General features: G+C 38.3%; 1 protein-coding gene across 1 annotated transcript in view; it reads left to right on the plus strand.

The window, feature by feature from the left end:
* Positions 1-3,042: 3,042 nt before the first annotated feature.
* Positions 3,043-20,973, plus strand: part of LOC108052063 — a 44,741-nt gene continuing 26,810 nt past the window's right edge. Inside the window, 2 exon segments of the mRNA XM_044458572.1 lie at positions 3,043-3,137; positions 17,326-18,041. Coding sequence (XP_044314507.1) covers positions 17,633-18,041 — 409 coding nt within the window. The 5' untranslated portion in view covers positions 3,043-3,137; positions 17,326-17,632.

The following is a 20,973-nucleotide window of genomic DNA, read 5'->3' on the forward strand; positions in this document are numbered from 1 at the left end:
GCAGCTGCCACGCTCATTGCATTTGCGGTTGATTAAAGCACTGTGTCCACCATCAGCTCTCCAGCAAAAATTCTAAATCTATCCCAGTGCCAGTCCGCCGGCTGCGGTTTTTTGCCAGAGTACACTGACCCAAATGTATATCAATAGCATACAACTTACAATAGTTAACCCACCAAACATTTAGCAACAAATTATCAAGACTTTATGCAACCAACACTGCGTATACGTATTCTTATAATCCTCATTTTAAAATGTTGGATATTGAAGTTAAGGGGTTTTGCTATGAAAATGCTTTCAATATTTTTTAGAGTCTGCTACTTATATTTTTAAAATTACTTATGTTTATTTTATTTAATATTTTTTGTGTCAGAAAAATAACAATTGATTAAACTAGTATTTGTCCAGTGTACCGTGTCCCAAATTAGTTTTGCATTAAGAGTGCAGCGGGGAACCACTTTAAACGGCCAACGGTCGAGTTTGGTGTAATTTTAATCAGGAGAGCATGGAATTAGCCTGCTGAAACCGACGACTACATCATCTCATTAACAGGTTGTTCTACAAGTGCCTTTTCCCTTATTTTTTTAGCCTTTGAGTGTTTCGCTTCGCCATTCATTTTAATTAATGTTGTTTCTGCTCTTGATGTTTCTGTTGGCCGTATTCGGCGAACGTAAATTATTCAAATTAGTTCTCGTTTTGCATTGAAAAGGGTTTGATTTTTGGAGTAAGGGTGGCTGACCAAAAGACGTTTCTCATTTGCGGTCAGTTTGCCGGTTGTACTTACAAATATATATTTAAATGAACTCATTTGAGTATGTCCCTTTGGCAAAATGACAATTTTAACATTTTTAGAAGCTTTTAAAATCTAAAGTCCTTATTTCTACACTGAATGGTTGTCAACCCAAAAAAGGTTTTTGAGTTTCGTTTAAGGGCAAAGGCTTAAAGAGAAGACAAGAGTTGAATATGCCAGCGAACTGTTTATGTCAGCATTTAAACTTAAATCTAAAAAAGGCAACCAAACAATAAAAAAAAAGGTGTCTGTTGATAAAACAAATCTTTAAAAAAGGTTATTTTGAATGGAAAGAACATAAAATAATGTATTTTTTTTGAATGAAATTAATGAATCTCAAACTAAGAAACTATACAAAGTAGAAGGAAAACTTTATGTTATTTGGGGATTTAAGGTGAAGAAGTGTAAGAAACATAGAAAATTATTTAAACAAAAAAAATTGTCCCTCAATTTCCGTTTTTTCCGTTTTCTCTGAAAAAAGATCTTAAAATGGCCAAAATTAAAATGGTTTACTAAAACATTGCCTACTTTTTGGGGCATTTACTGAAATAGACGATAAAAGGCATTCCTTTTATTGCACCTATTTATATTCCGATTGCGGAAAAGGTTTGATATTCATCAGCATAACGGCCAAAGAAATTCTAATTCAATCGGAAAAGTAAATAAAAAGCTTGGATATTTGAAAATTGAAATCGAATGAGGCTGCACACCAAATTCAGGGATTTTGGCACGTGCCCAGATTCATTTTTTCAATTTTGCGTTGAGATAAAAAAACAAATATTTGTAATTTGATTGTGCAGCGGAAATGCATCGATGCATTCGAGTGGTTTATGCATGGCAGCATTTCTGTTTCCTGTCGCCAATAAACGCCGCATTAGGAGGCGGGGCGGAGGAGGAGGGGCCGGTCAATCGATGAACCGAAACATAAACACACAACTTCAATTTGCCCAAAAATATCACACTGCCAGGCAGCCAAGAGGTGGGTCGTCCATTAAAACCACTCAGCCCCGACCATTTGGGAGTCCTCCAACGCCGACGGCGTCGAGAGTGCAAACTCACCAGCACCAGGAGTCGCCTTTGATGATGACCACGACCTTTGGATGGGCACCGGCGACCAGGTGCTGGTTAAGTGTCCATCCAGAGTGATTTCGTATGTAAGATGCACACGAACGTGTGCAAAAAGGCAGCATGCAAATTGCTTGTCTCCCGGCCCACAGTGAGGATAGTGCTAAGGGTGGTCAGTTAATGCCCACGTCCCTTGCAGAGGAGCAACAGATAGTTTTCCCGGCTTCCAGCTGGGGAAAACCGGCCATCGGATGGGGAAATTGGCGCATGTGCAGATCCCAGCTGGAGGGGAAATGCCAGACAGTGGTACTGGAAAAGCAATGGGTTAAAACCACTCAAAGTGTGAAACAAAAATATAATTATTACAATTATAGGAACTGTTTAAAAATTTATTTTTTCAAGAGTATTAATTTTAAAATTTCTTTAGATATAAAAGCATTCACAAAAAAGATTACTTAAGAATTAAAAAATATTTTTTCGATTTTTATATTAGTTTATTTATTTATGAATAATTAAACGAAAATCTGTTAGGATTGAATATTCCTCCTTCCTTAGAAAACTACTACAATCCAGTATTTGTGCTGTTTTTCCCAAATACAGGTGTCTTTTCTCTTTAAGATTGCTCACCATTTATAGATTTTCAAATAGTTTAAAGACTTTCTGCAAATTTGGTAACTTTGAATAAGTTAAGTTAATGCGATTTCCATTGGGGCCGCTGAAGGACTTAACCACACATGGAATGCTTATCAGCTGTTTTAGCCCTATCACAGCAGCTGGTGCCGCTGATAAGGAACCCCCTCCTCGTGCCAGCTGCTCACTGGAAGCGGCACGGCTGCACCTGGAAGGCCAACCATCGTCGGCTTTTTGGCCAACAGTCGGCTGTTTGTCGGGACTCGTCGGCCGTCTTGCTTTTAACCACAGTCGCAACAGTTTGGCCAAAATATCCGCACATTTCAGTTCCTGTACGGCGTTGCACGTTGACGGTATCAACGGCGTTAAAAGCGGAATAAAGTTGGCGGCGATTGCCAACAAGTGACGATTTCAAAAACGATTGGTAAAAGTGCTTTCAAACAATCGACTGTGCAAACCATAATTTGAAAATATAATTTGTTTAAAATTTAAGTGACCAACAGTTTTAAGAGATAATTCGTTTATAATTGTGCCATAAGCCATTCGAAAATAAAAAAAAATTCTTTGAATTTAACTGCACTCACGCGACGTATACGTAATATTAATATTTAATTTGTTGAATGTAAATTCACGGATAAACTGAAGCTGATTGTTTGTAAGTTATGAATTTTTCATTAAATATATGAATTCCTAATGAACGAAACAGTCAAAACAAATAATTTAATATTCCTATTGGAATGCATTGAGTAAAATAAGTTTCAATTTAAAAAAAAACTGAAAAAGCCGTTAAAAGTGAATAATTTTAAAACATAAATTACTGTTTAAGTATGAATATAAATTTCTTGAAAATACTGATAAAAATACTCACACAAAACATCAAATGCATAATTATAATAGTTTTTAGAAGAGTCTTAATCAATAAAGTCCAAAGCAGTTATTTTCTTGTATGAAAGGTCAGCAAATTTGTTAACAATTGTGGTAGATAAAAGTATACTAAATGTTACAAGTTTTCATTAAATTAGTGTTCTCATAAACTGTTTATTAAACTAACTGTAAGCACGGTTTAACCATTATAATTATAGAAAGAAAACAACATTTCTTAATCACAACATTATTAAAAAATTCATATAACTTTAGAGACCTGTGATTTTATGGATTATGTTAGACTTATAATAATTCTTGATCTTCTGAAAAATTAAAAATTAGCAAACTTATATTCAAATTTGAGTAAACATAAGTAAAGAGAATATTTTTATTTTATTATTCCCTGCGAATATTGTTGGCTCTTTTCTTGCATAATCGCAGTTCGAGCCATGCCAATTGTGGGCAAAATATGGGTATACTTTGGGGGTGCATGCTTTCCAAACTGAAGTCGAAGGACTCTGGCATGGCTAAATAATGCGGAACCACGCCAACAAGTCGGATTGCATCCTTAAGCGCAAAATGCCGTGCCATGTCAACGGGCAAGCAACAACAAACCACAATATTGCGAGACCATTAAAAACCTGCAAACACTAAAACCCCCAAAAATAACAATAATAATGGTATAGGGCCAAGCAGAAATGGTGGAAATGCAGGAAATTCACTTTCTCCAGCGACAAGCAAAGCAATTTCTTCCTTTTATGTGCCGAACTCGTTGAAAAACCACCAAATGGGGGGGAGTAAGTAGCAGTGGGTGGCTGGTGGGCCTCGCAAATGCATTTTCGGCTTTTCCCACACTTTTCCACCATCCTTCTCTTTCACATCCCTCCTGTTTTCTTTTCATTTCGCTTTGCTGCTGCTGCCTGCAATTTGTCTTTCAATGACTTTGTAATTGAGTTAAAAGTTTTGTTCTAATTTCGCTTGTATTTTCGGTATTTCAATAACAATAAAGTTTTGTTAGCTGTCAAATCGCAAATCGATCCGATCCTATCCGAAATCAGCGCGATAACCCCGCCAGATCCAAGGAGAAACTACCATCCAGTTGATTAAATTATATGACATGAGCTTCATAAAACTCGTTTGTGGCTCAATAAATTAAACAATTAATGGTCCGGCGAAGGCCATCAATGAAATTGCAGCATCATTCCTCAAGCGGCGGCCAATGAATCCTCATTCTGCGTGCAGGCTTATCCACTGCCAGGACGATAAGGACGAATAAAAGGACGAGTGCGTGGCGGACAATTAAAAAAGCTCATAAAAGAGAGAACAGCAAGTAAACGACCATCGAACAATTTACAGGCGTAACCAAAACGGGCAACGTCATCCCGACAATGCCAGGATATTCGTAGGCCATCAGCGCTCCATGTCACGTTTTTTTTTCGTCCTTTATTTTTTTCCCCTTGCCCTCACCACTCTCCACTCTCAACTTTCCATCCTCGACGACTTTCGCTCGGCCAGTTATTAAGGGTAAAATTTTTAATTAAATTCTCGCTCGAATTAGCCCCGTTCCAGTCACGTGTTAATAATAATAATCAAATGTCCAAGACAACTTCTCGGGCATAACCATCCATCGGGAGCGATGACGCAGGATCCCGCCTTTTTGCGGAAAATCCAGCATAACAAGTAAAACTTACTACGGCCAATTGATTTTTTGCCGTTGTATTCTGAAACTTTGTTCGCCCTCTATCCGTTTGTTCGAGATTTATGGCCAAAGGCCCTGATTAAAATATTGTTTGACGTTGGCCTTTTGTTGATTAAGGCCAGTTATGGGCCGTCCATAGCGCCGGGTTTATGGCAACTGGCAACTGAAATAACGCAGCCGCATTTATTTATACGAGCGCTTATTGACAATTGAGGTAGGTGCCGAAAGACAATATTGTTGTTTACGCCAAAAAATATGTCAATGTTCGTTTCATTGCAAAGTAAACATTTGGCCAAACGGGAGGCATTGTGGAAAGGGGTTATGCCTTCTAAATAAATAAAGAAGGCGCCAGAATTGTTTTATAGATTTTGTGGTCAGGTTGTGGAGGAAGGCTTGCAAGGGTATTATTTTACATTGTTACATAGGATCTTAAGATCACACTTAATTTGCTGATCTGTACGATCCGATCCATCTTGATTTAGTTTTATTTTATTTTTAAATAAAATGCCGATGAATTCAGTTGCTTGTATTTTTTTCAGTCAAAATTACCTTAGTAAATGCATACAAAATATAAATCAAAAACGCTTATTTAAATACTTCACATTCACTAAATAACACCATCGAAACAAAACTATTTCATAAAACTTTAAAGTATTCTTGAAACTATTATTGTGTGCATTTTGAAAGCAAGTTAATGTTGTTATTTTATCAAAGTCAGTATATTTATTAGGCATCTATTTTGTGGCACATAGTATCAAAATTAAGTAGCTACTTGTTTTACTATTAAGCAACTTTGTGAAAAACTATGTCAACAATGTGGGCGCCTAACATTTGCATATATGCCCAAGGAAACGAAAAATTTCTGTCTAGCCACCCACTCTTTTAGTTGTTATCAAAATATTTTATGACAAAATACTGGGAAACGTACCGAAATGCCGCTGCTTTCTTCGTGGAATTTCCTGATATCCTTTATGCAAATATTTAAGCAGTAATGTCTGACAGCCGCAGGGGGAGTGGGATGTGGGCGATGGCATGATTAGCAAGGGGGTCTGAGACAGGCTCCAACTTTAAAGAGGATCCTATGCCCAGCTAGTCGTATCCAGCATTACCATGCCAGCCATCAGCCACGTACCCACATAAGCATCCTTGGAGAAGCCGCCTCGTCCTTGTCGCCGTGTTTAAATCAATTTACGCGCGCTTTGGCATATTTAGTGGCATAAAACAGCACAACATGCTGCCGTGAGTGGCGGAATCGGGCGAAGGAAGCGGAAGGAAGGGGGAAGGGGAAGAGGCTGCCATCAAGGGAACGAGAAAAGTGCCGTTGACAGATTTTTCTCGTTTTTGGCTGACTGCCATCGCCATCACGCACTCCGCGGAAAATGGTGGGGCAGAAAGGGGCTCTGACATGCCACAGACACTGCAAAATTTATGAGCGACAAAAAAAAACGAAAGTGGCGCGGAATGCGATGCCTCGCAGGTGTAGCTATGTCGTCCAGAAATCTCAATGAAATGCTATACATGTGCGACAGCAGTTAATTAAGGCTGGTTATTCTTTAATTTTACTTTTAAGAAGCGTGCTTTCATTGATATTATTATTTTAATGGTCTTACTAAAATGTTTGACCTTTTTAAAATGTCCAAATGAAAGATTGACTATTGAAAATAAGTATCTGTATATTTATATAATGCATTACAATTTATTAATGTGTAATGTAATATTATCTCTAGGGATAAATCACATATAGCAAATTGCATTTGTGGCTGGTTAAGACAAGATTTAATTTATTTTCCTCTTTACTTTTACTTAAACTGGCCAAAGTTCAGCTGCCGCAGAATAAATCCCAAATTAACAGACAATTCAAGTTTTGTAGTTTCTGAGAAGATGAACGTGTTCATAAAACTTGCAAAATGGCGGAAAAATAAACTTTTAGCAGCTGCAAACTTAAGTTAATTGGATACAAAATTAAAGTAAAACAAATAATGAAAAAGGGGTTTCACAACATAAAAAGGCAACAAGAAAATGTCCAAGTAAACACATGGGCATTTCATAAGGCTATATGTATCCATCTACATATTGATAGGTTCAATTAAGTGCTTGGACGCTCTTGTGTTCAATTTGCTTAGGCGACCATCTTTTCAACCCATCCCCAAATACTTTTTATGGCCAATTTTTGAACCTTTCCTTTTCCGAGCTATTGTTGCCGGCCTAAGCCAGAGCATAAATATTTAAATTTGTTGCTGGGCGAGGGAAATTGATAGGATTTAATGGCATTAGGCAGGAGACAGCCTCGCCATCGATGCTGGTGATGTTGAGTTTCCGATAAGCTTTCGCATAATGCGATACTACGACTCCATATCCATGTGTGCCGATGTGTTAACTAAACACCCAACCACCCACCCGCCCACTAGACACGCCCTTCGCATAAGGCTTTGATTTATGGCCCGCACATTTTGGGCTCATTAAAAAGCCATAAAGTCTTGCCATTAGACAATAACCCAATGGATGAGATGCAAAGCCCAATTTGAACCAATAAGCTCCTCATTAAGTTAAGTGTGAAAAAAGCCCAAAGAAAGAATTTTACCAAAACTTACTAACAATTAATCCTAAGACTATTAATTCATATTAGAAATGTACTATTTTCGTCCTAATCAATCAAACATTATTCATTAGATTTCCGATTACAATCCATAGACACCTGAATTGAATGATAAATGTAATAGGAAATTTGAAAACAAAAACAATTCAATCTATAATTTGCCCATCAATTTATGCATTAAAACACCTAAATAAATGATTTCATACGGCGCTAGTTATGAATTTAATTTATCTCTCATGAAAATCAATTCAACATATTAATTTGAAATTAGTTCTCTATTTATAAGTACCTCAAGTGTGATTCCTGCAATTCATGAAACAAATCGATTTATATCCTGACATCAATTTATCTAAATGCAATTTACAATGTTTGCATCTAAACGTTGTGCAAATATTTCAAATTGCACTTATCAATATTTGTTGCCATTGGTTTTTATTGTTAAGCACTAGTGTTGTTATATATAGCAGTTATTATTATCATTTGTACTTTTAGCGTTCGCTCGCTGGCATCGATTTCTGACGTAGGTTTTATGGACAGCCATTCATATTCCCAGTTTTCCGACCCCAGTCGTTTTTTCCCCGATTTGGCCATGTCCATGGCACTAAAGAGTCCAGTGGGGAAATCACATGGAGAACATTTACAACATGCATGCGAATGCCGAGTGAAAGCTATTTGCGGAGCAGGCAACTTAATTAAAAGGCCAAGCCGGGCCAAGTACACAGTTGGACAATTATATTTGCCAATGAATATTTGATTTCATTTTAAAACTGTTGCAGATAAAGGCAAAAAGGAGTAGGGACATTTAGAAATTGCTACCATGTTACTGCAAATTAAATGACTCGGTCTTTTCACATCCTTGGAATCTCAATGTGGGTGAAATTCCAGTCCAGTATTTAATACACGTTTGCTGTTTCAAAAAAAAAATATTCAGTTTCCATGACTTATTTGGTTGCATAAGCAATTTCGATAACTTGTTCATATACTAATATAATTTTTTTAAAATAAATAATGCATTTATGTGCTTTAAATTTGGCGTTGGATACTGATACTATAAAAATACCAATAGTTAGTAGAAAAAATAAATATCAAGCTTGTCGCTTATTGGTTATTTGTTACCATGTTATTCTTTATTTATTTATGCCTTTAACTTGTTGTTTGCATCGATTGACAAATCGCCAAAAGTATGTGTGCCCCTTTGGACTTTTTAAGCGCCAAGTATGCATCAAATAAATTCTTTATGGGGCACTTAACAAACGAGCTGCGTTTGTGCACATCGATTCATTCGAAAATGTATGACTCCGAAAGTTTCCATGATTGGGTGAGGGGTAAGGGGTGAGGGGTGAGGGGTGAGTGCCTTTCGAGCTGGTGTGTGTGGTAAGTACACTTCGGATGCATTGTTGTGAATTTATAGAAGTGTTCGGGATTTAAATGCAAATGGGTGCACAGAAAAAACATTTCTTTTTTTTAATCATGAGTAAACCCATAAAAGTTCTTTTAATCGGATTTTGTTAAAATATTGTTGGTATGCAATATGTCAAGGATAAAAGAAAACTGTATTTGTAAATGTATTTCAATCTTTTAAGTGTTACCTATAAATATTTTTGTAAAAGAGATATCAAAAAATGTATTTCTATAATGTGAATAATACAAATTTAAAGTCAAGAAGGGGTTTCTTTAATAAATTCTACTCTTAATAATTCCAAAATGTCTGTTTGTTAAATATAAGGACTCTATCCATTTTTCTTGCTGTGTAGAAGTTCTTCTGCACAATGTAGTTTGAGCTAGAAAGTAACCAAAATTGTGGCACGACCGGCAGGACCTGGTCGCAGGACATCTCACTGTGAAAACTAACCAAATTGTAGCGATACATGTGGCATGCGCTGGTGGGGCGTGTGCGAATGGCTTCCCACATTATTCATATGTCGGCTGTGGGAAACCAGACAAACGATGCCGCTTCTATTCCGATTTTGACGTAGATGCCGGTGGCTGCAGCTTGCAAGCCACGGATGCATGCACAATTGATTGTCATGATTGCCTGGGGGCCAACATTGTCGGGTGTTTACTGCTGTTTGTACTCCTTCGATGTCTGTACTTGTTGTGGCTATAATTGAATTTTATGGCCGCTTATTTTTATTGCCAAACTCTCCTCCGGCGCCCCCGCAACTGCCAATTTATCACACAAATCGAATTCGACGCAGAAGAGGCGTTGTGCCCCAGTGGAGTTGTATAAATAATTGATGCACGCAAATAGGTAAATATGCCATCAAAATTTGCTACCAAATTCGTGTCCAGAAACGTAATGAGGGAAATTGGGAAATGCGGTCAACTATTGGATAGCTTATTCACTTCCTGTTCTCGCTGGCTTACATAACATCAGGTGCGGGTCCATCGACTATATATATCCATTAATAAATTGATGTCCTTGATACAAATGTTAGACATATTTATGAAACAATATAATTTTGTTTTTTTTCTTAATAATTTAAAAAAGTTCGCATAAAAGCAAGCTAAACACCTTCTTAATAAATTTAAGTTTTATTAAATAACTTATCTTAGCTAAATAAAACACAATTTATTCTAGTTCTACTCGTTAGTCCATAAATACCCTTTGCAGAAAGGGTATTTTACTGCCAAACGGGTCTTATTTCCTGTAATTTTTCTTGTTTTGCCACTGAGCAAATCAATATAATAAATATACGTGCTGATATAATACCTTGGCCGGCGAAGAAAACTTTCCCCTGTTTGCTGATCCGGGTTTTTCCACTCGCATTGTCCTTCCTTCACACCTGTGAGGCCTGCCAAATAATAATGGGAGACACAGCGTGAAAAATTGAAGCCAGATGTCCGTCTGGCCTAATAGTGAATATGGCAAACAAAAACAACAACAACGGGGTCAGCGGAAAAGGACTCGGACTGACCTAGACACACATCAGTGGACTCATAAATCTCAATTTGATTTGGGTTTCCCGTGCTTTGTCTCCCGTTTTTTTTTCCCGACTTCGCACATTCGACGATTTTTGTGTTGCTCCCATAATTTATTTGATTTTCCCAGAATGTCTTACTTTGGCCTTGACTCTCGTCGGCCAAATCCTTATTCGTGGGAGGCTGTGAGGGGGCTGTGTGTGTGTGTGTGTGTGAGTGTCTGTCTTAGCCACGCCCCATTGTGCCCAGAGTGCCAGTGTCCTTCTAATTGTTTTGCCATTGTCAATTTCCCGTGTAATTGCCTAGCAATTAGGCGGCCGTTAAATGAGCTTACATAACTCATGTGGGGGCGTTTGAGTGGGCGTGGCCGCGGGCCCTGTGTGTGTGTTTCCTTTTCCTTCGTGCAAACAATTAAAGGAAAATCCTGGAAAAAGAGTAATGTCGCTTGGCCGCGACTTAAATCGCACTGACTGCAAGTTTACGGCTCACTCTATTGAAACATATTAATTTCCCCAGGAAACTTAATATTGGATTTTTAATATTAATCTGTTGTTATCAGAATATTTTTGTTCTGTAGAGAAAATTATTTGGAAAATGAAACAAAAACAATGTAAAAGCAATATTTTTACTAATTAGCCGCTATATCAAAACTATGCTGTAAATTTAATATTTTCTATTCTAAATATCCAGACCAAAACAATTGTGTTTACTTTCCGCGTGCTGCAGCGTGACATTAGCCGTAAATGAAGAGAGTTCCGATGAGCTGGAGCCCGGCTTTGGTTAATTAGTTTAGCTTGTTTACTAATTGCATCAGCGAGTGGAGCTGCTCGAGGCATTAGCCCTGTGCAAACTTGCGCCTGCCAAGCTAATGAAATTGTCAATGGAACCACACGGGTTCGCCGCCCTTTACACCCGCCCACGCAAGTCCTGCACCGCGCTCTTTGTCACACATTCGAGCCTTAATTGCCAGCCCCCTCGCATAAGAATTTAATTTATAGCCCAGGCCCTAAGTCCCGTCTTTTCTCGAGGGTCGCCGATGTCGTTCGAGGGGGTAAGCACCGCCCCCGCAGCGAAATTGCTCGATGTGCTGTGCTTGAAACTATAACAAGGATACAGAGAAAGATATCCCCTGAGATTATCATCGACTCGTTGGCTATTTACAGCACAATTGCACCTATCTAAAGAATATAAATATGCTTTGTTTTACCTTTATCTGATCCAATGTTTTAAAAGATAGAATTTGTTTTAAATTTTCATATAAAAAGCTTTGTTATTCCGTATATTTAATATATTTTTAATATATGTGCCTTTTTCTTAGAATCAGATAATTTATTGAAAGGATTAGCTTCTGTTTATCAAAATAATGCTTTCTTACTTCTTCATCCTTTGTGCGTATAAACTTTATTAAATCAAAGTGGTTTCAGATAAGTAAAATATTATACTATTATACAAATATGTAGACTTAAAAAAATATAAAAATATAGTTGTATTTATCTTTCCTTGTGTAAACGATGCACATAACATTGTCCTAGTCAAGTTGCGGATACGCTACGAATTTTTCGTTGCGAAGGAAATAGCAAGGCAGCAGTAAAGAAATCAATTAAGAGTGTGCCACCATGTGGGCAGTGGGTGGGCAAAGGGTGGGCAGTGAGTGGGTAGTGGGTGGGCAGTGGGTGGGTAGTGGGTGGGCAGTGGGTGCTGCGATGGCGATAGATAATAATGAACGATAAGTGTTAGAGTTGCCGCCTGCCATCAGTCACCGCCCCTCCACGTACATGGGCATCCCCACCCAGCCACCGAAGACTGGGGCATCGGAATCCTTGAGCCGTTCGAGAGCATTGTTTGGCATCGCCCGCCAGTCCTCCGCTCCATTTGTTGACTTCGAGTTGAGTGCATGTGTAAATTTAGCTAACATTTAAGTGTCAACTTGCTATGACAACTAGTTGGGCTCCTGGCTCGCCCAGATAGTCCCTATCCGGAAGAGCGGGGCTGGAGTCGGCTTTGTGTGATTAATGGCACACCGCAAACTATGAATAAATATATAACATATATTTTCTGTCTTGCCAGAAACTAAAATGCTCTACATTAAAATACCATAAAATAAAAAAAATGGATTATTTAAAAATGATATCAGATGAAATGTCTTTTAATCATTACAAGTCATCGGAAACTTAAAAATAACTAACATAAAAATGGTTCAAAAAATGTATAAATGTTGTATTGTATATAAACGCGAAATGCGATTTGTTATTTCTGTTTTTCTTATTTCTGTACATTATTTTCTTAATTTTTAGTGACTATTAGGCTGTCTTGTTTGTTTTTTTAATTATCCACTGTGCCACACTTCCCGAAAGTCATGTAAATAGTTTCAGTGCCTCAGAATAACTGCGTCAACGTACAAAACTGTTCTGCACAATTGTCACTGTGATTAATCGTCGGTGGTTTTTCGGCAAAGGGTGCGGTTCGCTGACTTGACGGAGTGAAATTGTTTTCGGCAAGCCGGAAAAGTCTAGTTAACGGAATATTACGCATTACATCAGCGCCCAAAAGTAGTCTACATGCATGCCATAATTTCTGGAAGACAGAGGAAAGATGAATGGCAAAAATGTCGGAATTGCGAGTTTCCATTTCGGGGTAAAAGCTGCGGGAAATGTATTTTTCCTGAAACAAAGCTTCATGTTGTTTAAGACTATTTAAGCCCTTTGTCGAATATGACTTTTTGTTTGATTATTTATTTTTATGTTCATACAAAATTCATAAAAATGTGAATGGCAACCAGATTTGCAACTGAATCTCACAAGGGAGCAAATATCATCGCTCTTTTCAATTTCACCTTTGCCGAGGCTTAAATTCAAATTTCAATGGCCCCGAAATTGTTGTGGGCTTCGCTTCGCTTTGATCGTTGCAAAAATCATAAATAAATAAAGCGAACAGAAATTAAATCAAATTGCGTGCTTAAGCTGCCAGGGCAAATAAAAATACCGAGCGACCGCACCTGTCTCAGTTTTCCCTTTTCCGAGTTACCGTGTTACCGTATTACCGAGTTCCCGGAGTTTTCCCTTTCCGCCATTTTCCCCGGTGGCCGCTTGTCGCTGACATGTGAAAGATATTTTAAAGCAAATATTTGCGCAGTGTTTGCGGTACCTTGGATTGTGTTTTTTGCCCCACAGGCAGAACACATTCGCAGAGCCACTGAAACAGATATGTGCCTTTGGGCGGGCCGACATGGCGTATGCGTGATGTGATGTGTGCGCCGCTCTGGGAAGCCGGCAGATTACGCTGCGGATAAGCAATGTGCCGAGGAAAGGGCGGCGGATGAGCAATGAGCATGCGATTAGTTTCACTCATCCCCTTGGGCTTCGATGGACTTGGAATGGCATGCTGGAGAAGTGGAATTAAGTGGAAACACTGATCGGATTGGGCAGTTGAACTTGATTCACCCGGAAGCCATACCGACTGCTGGATTTCCAGAAAAATTCGATTCCTTCATGGTCAATAACACTTTCCTTCCGTTTTAAAGAAATGTTTCGTAACTAGCAATACAGAATAAATAAATATTGAGTTACCCAATTAAGTATGCACATATTTGTGAAGAATATTTAATATATATTTTTTGCTATAAAACTAAAGTTACTAAAGTAAACATTATAAAGTCCTTTTGCTGAAGGCATGAGGTTTGGTTCAAATTCATATACAAAACTACATTGTCAAGGTACTTAAAGATTGTACGGGTTCTATGTTTACAAATAAATAATATTTAAGAAAATTAAAAAAAAAAAAAAAAAACTAAAGTAAACAAGAATCAAGTAATTAATTCTGCTATGTTACTATCATAAGTAAATGTGTTTTAAGCTAGGGAATATATATTTTTATAGCATTACTGCGGCAGTGTTACTACCGAAAATATCTTACAAAACTGTACTAAAAACCTCCAAATAAAACCTAAATAAAAATAAAAAGAATGCCTGTTAACCAATAAAAATACTACCCCTCGTTTCATCATTTTTCATGCTTCCTACGTTTTGATCAAATTACGTATACGTAACGCCTTAGACACCTCAAATTCTTGCCATCTACTTATTTATTGACTTTGACGGAGCGGCAAACAGTCGAAATTGACCCACATAGTCGGTTTATGTCTATCAATGAAGTGACAGACAAACAAAAGTCGTCCTGCCTCGCCTCGCCCGAATTCACTTTTGTGGATAGGCCGCCTCGCATTTTGGCTACCTTTCGCTGTTTTACGACTTAATGACTCCACCGGGATTAATATGACTAATGGTGCTCCGCTTTTTATTCAATACCTGCACGCCCCCGACTTCGAATGGCCGACCCTCCTGCCATGAAAACATGGCTTTCCTGCAATTCATGTCCAAACGTTGGTCGGGAGTGGGGACTGAATAATAATTATGGGCTCGGGGCCTGACTCTTTGGGTTCTGTAATGTGCTGACATGCTATTTTTCGCCTGAAAAGAATTTTACGTTGTTTATATGAATGGTGGCTACTCTTTTGAAGGGGAAATAAGGAACAGGGTGAAGAGACAACACTTTTCAAATTTGTATAACCTGCGAGGAAATAGTTAAAAATTATAAAAAAAATTATTAAAGTATCAGCTTGGGCGAATTCAAATTTTATATGTATGTATTACCTTAAAATAATAATAAACTCATACTCCTATTGCAGGGGAGGACTTGCCCTTTTAAAATTCGAATTTATATTTCTGAATATTGAACTTTAAAAGGTATTACCCCTAAACCCGTGAGCCCTTTTATCTGTCCCAAAAGCCAGTTGTGACCTGTTTTACCAACTAATCTATAAATATAACTGTAGCAGCTGGAAATTTAAACACTTGACGCCCACACAAACAAACACACTGGGACACTCGACACGCACCCGACCTTTGGCCCATGTACGAGGACATTTGAAGTGGCCGTTTGGCTGTCATTAGCCGGCTGCAGTGACAGAGGAAACAACTACAACTACAACTACAAGCTGGCCAACATCGGGGCAAACAAACAGTTTATCAAGGCGCCCGCCCGGACTTCGGCAAGGGTCAGCCTGAAGTGGGAGATCCACTTATCTGGTGGCATGCATCAGTCAGTCAGTCAGTCAGTCAGTCGGGAAAATTAATTAACAACAACATTGACACTTGAGCATTTGGCAGGACGTGCAGACAGGAACGAGCCAGTGCCACAACTCCTCGCAAAGTCAACAAGGTGTTGTCAAGTTGAGGTCCTTTCCCAAAGTTGCTCGATTTGCTTCACTCCACCGCTCCACCGCTCCACCGCCCCACCATTCCTTCGATCTCTGCAAATGTTGTGTATTGTTTTGCAAAGTTAAGCCTGCTGTTGCGACTGCACGGACAAAAATTTATAAAATATATTTTATTTAAATTAAGTTATGTATATAAAGCTTTTTGATGTTTTGAGAGCTAATTACAGTGGAGTGTAGAAAACTAAATTTTTGAAGTAAAATGTTATACACCACAATCTTTGAAAAAAACAATAAAATTACAATGAATTCAAAATTAAATGCTACTCATTGAAGTACAAATATATATTAAATCAGAATAGCGGGAACCACCTATATTGAAACAACTCAAAATTAAATTTATCATAATCATTTTATTAGTATAAAGGTTTTTTGTTTAAGAAATATAAGCAGGAGACAGGAAGGTAATCAAGTATAACTTATATTAAGGGTCTGTTTTTCTCTCAGTGTGGCATTCCTACTTGTTTGTCTGGTCGACTCTAGAGCAGCTTCAAAAATAGTCTACCCTGGCTCCTTTCCTCTCCTCCGACCTGACCACTCTTGGTTATGCTTCTGCGGCTGGGGAATTGTATTATTTCTTTGTTTTGGAAATAATTTTCATGTTAGTGCTGTTCTGGGCGCACAATAGCCCACCGCTACTTGTGGTCTCTGTCTGCGGTTTCCTGGGCTTTTAGGACTGTTTTGAATTTTGGTTATTGGCCCTGCCATTGTTCCAGGGTCTCTGTCCGTTTCGTGATATATGCCTCAATTAATTATCCATGTTTGTGACATACGCAAGCGGAGAATTGATTTGATTTCTGTTATTGTTGCTTATCACTATCGATTTCGATTATTCAAAGTCCCTTTTTACCCGGCGGCAACTACCGATTGCCCTTAGTTCCTGCAAATCAAATGCAATTATGTCGTCCAATCGTCTGAATAGAGAACAGAAAATCGAGTAAACAAGAGTGGGCGGAGGTCTGGATAATTTATGGCCGCCCATTAATTATTACTCATGGAGCTGTGCTATGACTTATCGACTCTAAGCCAATTGGGGTGAAATAACCAGGCCAACCCAGAGAGAAGCCAAATGTCAACGTAAGGGATTTTGTAAATTGGAAGCCAAATGTTTAACCTAACTTGAGTATTCTAAGAAAATTACTTGTCTACATTAAGCTTCTTTTGAAATTAATAAATGGTATTAAAATTAGTTCTAAGCTACTTTAATATATGTACGCTTAAAAAAGGGTTAAATATGTATTTATAATGTATTCTACATAGGCTTTTCTATATAAGTATACTCAAAACCTTTTTTTAAGTATTTATTTTTTTAAGAAAATTAATAAAAAACATTTGTTAAGTATTTTCTTACCTATGCTAAAGGAAGAAGTTTAAATGCTTAAAGTTTTTGATATTTAATTAAGATTCCAAGGTATTTTTATTCGCTGTGAAGATTGCCCACTGAGAAAGTTTTCATTAATTTTTCCATTCTCTTCTTTTCTTGATTGCAGCAAAAACTTCCGGCAATTTCGTGGCATAAAATGTTTGCCTCCAATATCCGTTCGGTTGCCGTTGGAGTCGACGTTGTGCCGTGAGAGCTCGTCCTGTCCCTTTCGCGGATCCTGATCCCGCGTTCCTCACCCATTTCCGGTGCAGTCCGTTGCATCCACCTTACATTTGCAATTCGAATCGAATCGGCGCAAGAGGACGTTTTCCCTTCTTTTTTTCTTTTTTTTTGCGTTGCATATGCGTTGGCTAATTAGCATGCGGCATTTGCAGCAATCAGAGTAGAGCGCACAATAGGAATAATAACGCGGAATGGAAGAGGATGTGTATGCCTCGCTGGGTGCCTACAACGACAGCGGTGGCGAGGATTGGAGCAGCGCGGAGCACCTCGTCCTGTGGGAGGAGGATGAGCAGGAGCGGCCGGGCGGAAACGACAGCCATCGGCATAATCAACTGCTGCTGTCCAGGTGGAATGCCACCAGCGGCAGTGGCAATGCCACCGTCATCGAGGACGTCCCCTTCGATGCCAACAACTACTGGGCCCTGCTGGCCCTCGTCCTCGTCCTGGGCACGGCTGCCGGGAATATCCTTGTGTGTCTGGCCATCGCCTGGGAGCGACGGCTGCAGAATGTGACCAACTACTTCCTCATGTCGCTGGCCATCACCGATCTGATGGTCGCCGTCCTGGTCATGCCGCTGGGCATCCTTACGCTGGTGAAAGGTGAGTCCTTCCATTGTCCTTCCCCTTTTTGTCCATTCAGTGTCCTGAACATAGGTATTTTATCCGGCCATCCATTGTTGAGGGGATGAAAGAAAAGTGAAAAAAATATCCTGTACACTTCAGTAACTCACTTGTTGGAAAAGATTGGCAAGTGCTAATCTTGGTTGAGAAAGTTTTCATTTCATAATTGGCTCTAACAAAAATTACTTTAAAGAAAAGTTTTTTAAAATTGATATTAATTACGTTGGGCAACAAACGCTTGAGAAACTATAAAGTAATGTTTGTACAGCGAATAGAGGTAAAAATCAAGAAAAAATTCAACTAGCTTAAATTTTATTTAATTTACCGATATTAAAGAACCTGGTTTACAGGTTAAATAGCACATTTAAACTTTTCCGAATAAGTCAAGTAATCTATTTAATAAATATGTGCCTTATTAATTAGAATTTTCATTTCAAGAATTAAATTGAAAATTGCATCTAAGCTTAAGTATTTGTCTAGTTTGAGTGCTTCGTATTGTCTGCCAATATAATAATCTGTTTGAATAAATTAGATACTTCTCACAGAAAAACCCGATTTTATTTATGAGCAAAATATTGAAGCTTAAGGATTCCTTTTATTGCAACTCAGAACGCATAATAATCTCTCCATGCGGAAGAGTATAATAATCAAAGACAGCGCCTGAAACGTGGCGAGGACATTCAGCCAGGACCTCGTGCGATGTCGCTAACGCGAGCCAGGGATTGCATTTAATGAAGCTGCTGGTGGGAATGGTGCTGGCGGTGTGCAGATTGCATTATGTCTCAGATATTTCGATCAGAGCTGGAAAACGTAAGCTCGTCGGACAATTTAATAAGTTCGTCGCCTTTGTAGCCTGGCCAGGACGAACCGCTGCCTGTGACAAGGAAGCCGAGAAACAATGGCGAGGAGATGGCAACGGAAGCTTTCACAGCTTTGGCAAGCGGCGGAGCAAGTGCAGCATAAAAATTGCATTAGAGGCGGCAAACGAGCGCAGGCGAATTTCGCTTTGACTTAGTTCGGGCCCTGGAAACATCTGCCGACAGATTTATATCCTGCAGGCACACTGGCAAAAAACAAGTCGCTTTTCCAATGCAAAAAGTCACTAGGGTGAGCCTAAAGAGTTTAATAGTACTTTTAAATTTCCAATAATTAGCTGATTTGGCACTCAAAGAAAACATAGCACAAGAGAATTGACATTCTTAAATCTCCTTTTTAACTTTAAAAAATAACTTGGGAATATCAAACCTGGGGATCACAAATGGAATTGCAAATTTAAAAGCTGCATTTATTTGAGTGTTTCCTTCGGCTCCAGTTAAGCGATATTCCTTTGATTTTCAAAACGAATTGCTGATTTTAGAACTGCATTTATTTGAGTGCTGCTTCCGCCCTATGCTGTCTACCTTTCCTGCCACCCACTGCAGCAGCTGCAATTGCGATGACAGTTTTGTTTGTGCGCCTTGGGAGCCATTACAAACACAAACACAAATACAAACAAGCTGCGAGGCGCACACACGCTTAGATACCTGGAGAAGTCCTTTGGAAAGTGAGCAATGTAGCAAGGAGGGCCAACAAATGGCTGCTTGTTATATCAAGTGTGAAAAATATTGCAGGCGGTAGCAGTAAAGCAGAAAACTGAGAGCAGGGAAGGACGAAATCGGGATTTGCGTGCTGTCAAAAGCTTTCAAAGGGTCTTGCGACGAAGCTAAAATCTCCAGCCAACAGGCGGCATTAGGTTCCAAGGATTAATCACTCAGAATGCAAAGGGAAGGCGGCAAAAGTATCAACTGAGATATGAGTAATCCTTGCAGTACATTAATTGCATTGATGTCCAGTTACTATGACTAAATTGTTTTCTAATGTTTGTGGTAGTTGGAAAAGAAAAACAACACTTAGGCACACATGAAATATTCGAACCTTAAATATTTTGGAATATTATTTTGATTTCATAAAGTTACATATTAGTCGGATTTTTAAAGAAAACTTAAAAAATCCAATAATAACAATCATCACCAAAGATATTACGTATACGTAATATAATAACAAGCATCACAAAATTTATTACCAAAGATATTACGCATACGTAAGAAATTTAAAAATTTCTCAATCAGCTAATATCATAATATTGGTTGTTAATACTCAAACTTATGTGAAAATAAGTAATAATATTTCATGAAATAATACAAAATATTTGCAACTATTAAGTATTATGGTATTACATAAATGAATTAGTTGAGATCATTTTAGGATTCAATGTTCTGCGAGGCTTACAAAATCAAAGATCCTCTGACTTTTCTTTTCTGTCAGTTATATTTTTGTACCTGAATATGTGAACATCTCGTACATCAGTTGATGTCTGACCACAAGACCAATGTAATTAAGTGCTGTGAAACACGTGCTGATGCTTTTTAACCGATTGCAGTCCCACAGCGAGTGCGTAAATTATGATTACGTGATTACAACATAATTAATGCATAATTAATTTAATTTTAAAATCTGCATAAAACGCCAGTTAATTAATAACAGTAAACGCAGTTACTGCATACCCATCAAAAGCCAGGAAAAAGACAGTAAATTGAATTACAGCGTGCCGTCAATGGCCGTGAATATTTAAGTAAACGCGAAAAGCTCGCAAAATGTTTGCAACTTAATAAATTATACTTGGGACGGAAAATAATAAACAAGAGAACAGCCGCAAATATAAAAATGACGAGCCAAGCGAAAAAAAAGGCGAGTGAAGAGAAGCAACAAAATTAATTGAGCGCAAATTGGTGAAGCTGCGATTTTCAGCGTTAAAAAAAAAAGAAGAAATTTGGGAAAACAAAATAGGCAATGAAATTTTACACAGATATCTTACTGTGCAGAAAAGCGAGGCTGGGGAAATGGAAAATGGACGAGTGGGATGTCAAATGAC

The sequence above is a fragment of the Drosophila rhopaloa genome, unplaced genomic scaffold, assembly GCF_018152115.1.
Source record: "Drosophila rhopaloa isolate 14029-0021.01 unplaced genomic scaffold, ASM1815211v1 contig_167, whole genome shotgun sequence".
NCBI lineage: Eukaryota > Metazoa > Arthropoda > Insecta > Diptera > Drosophilidae > Drosophila > Drosophila rhopaloa.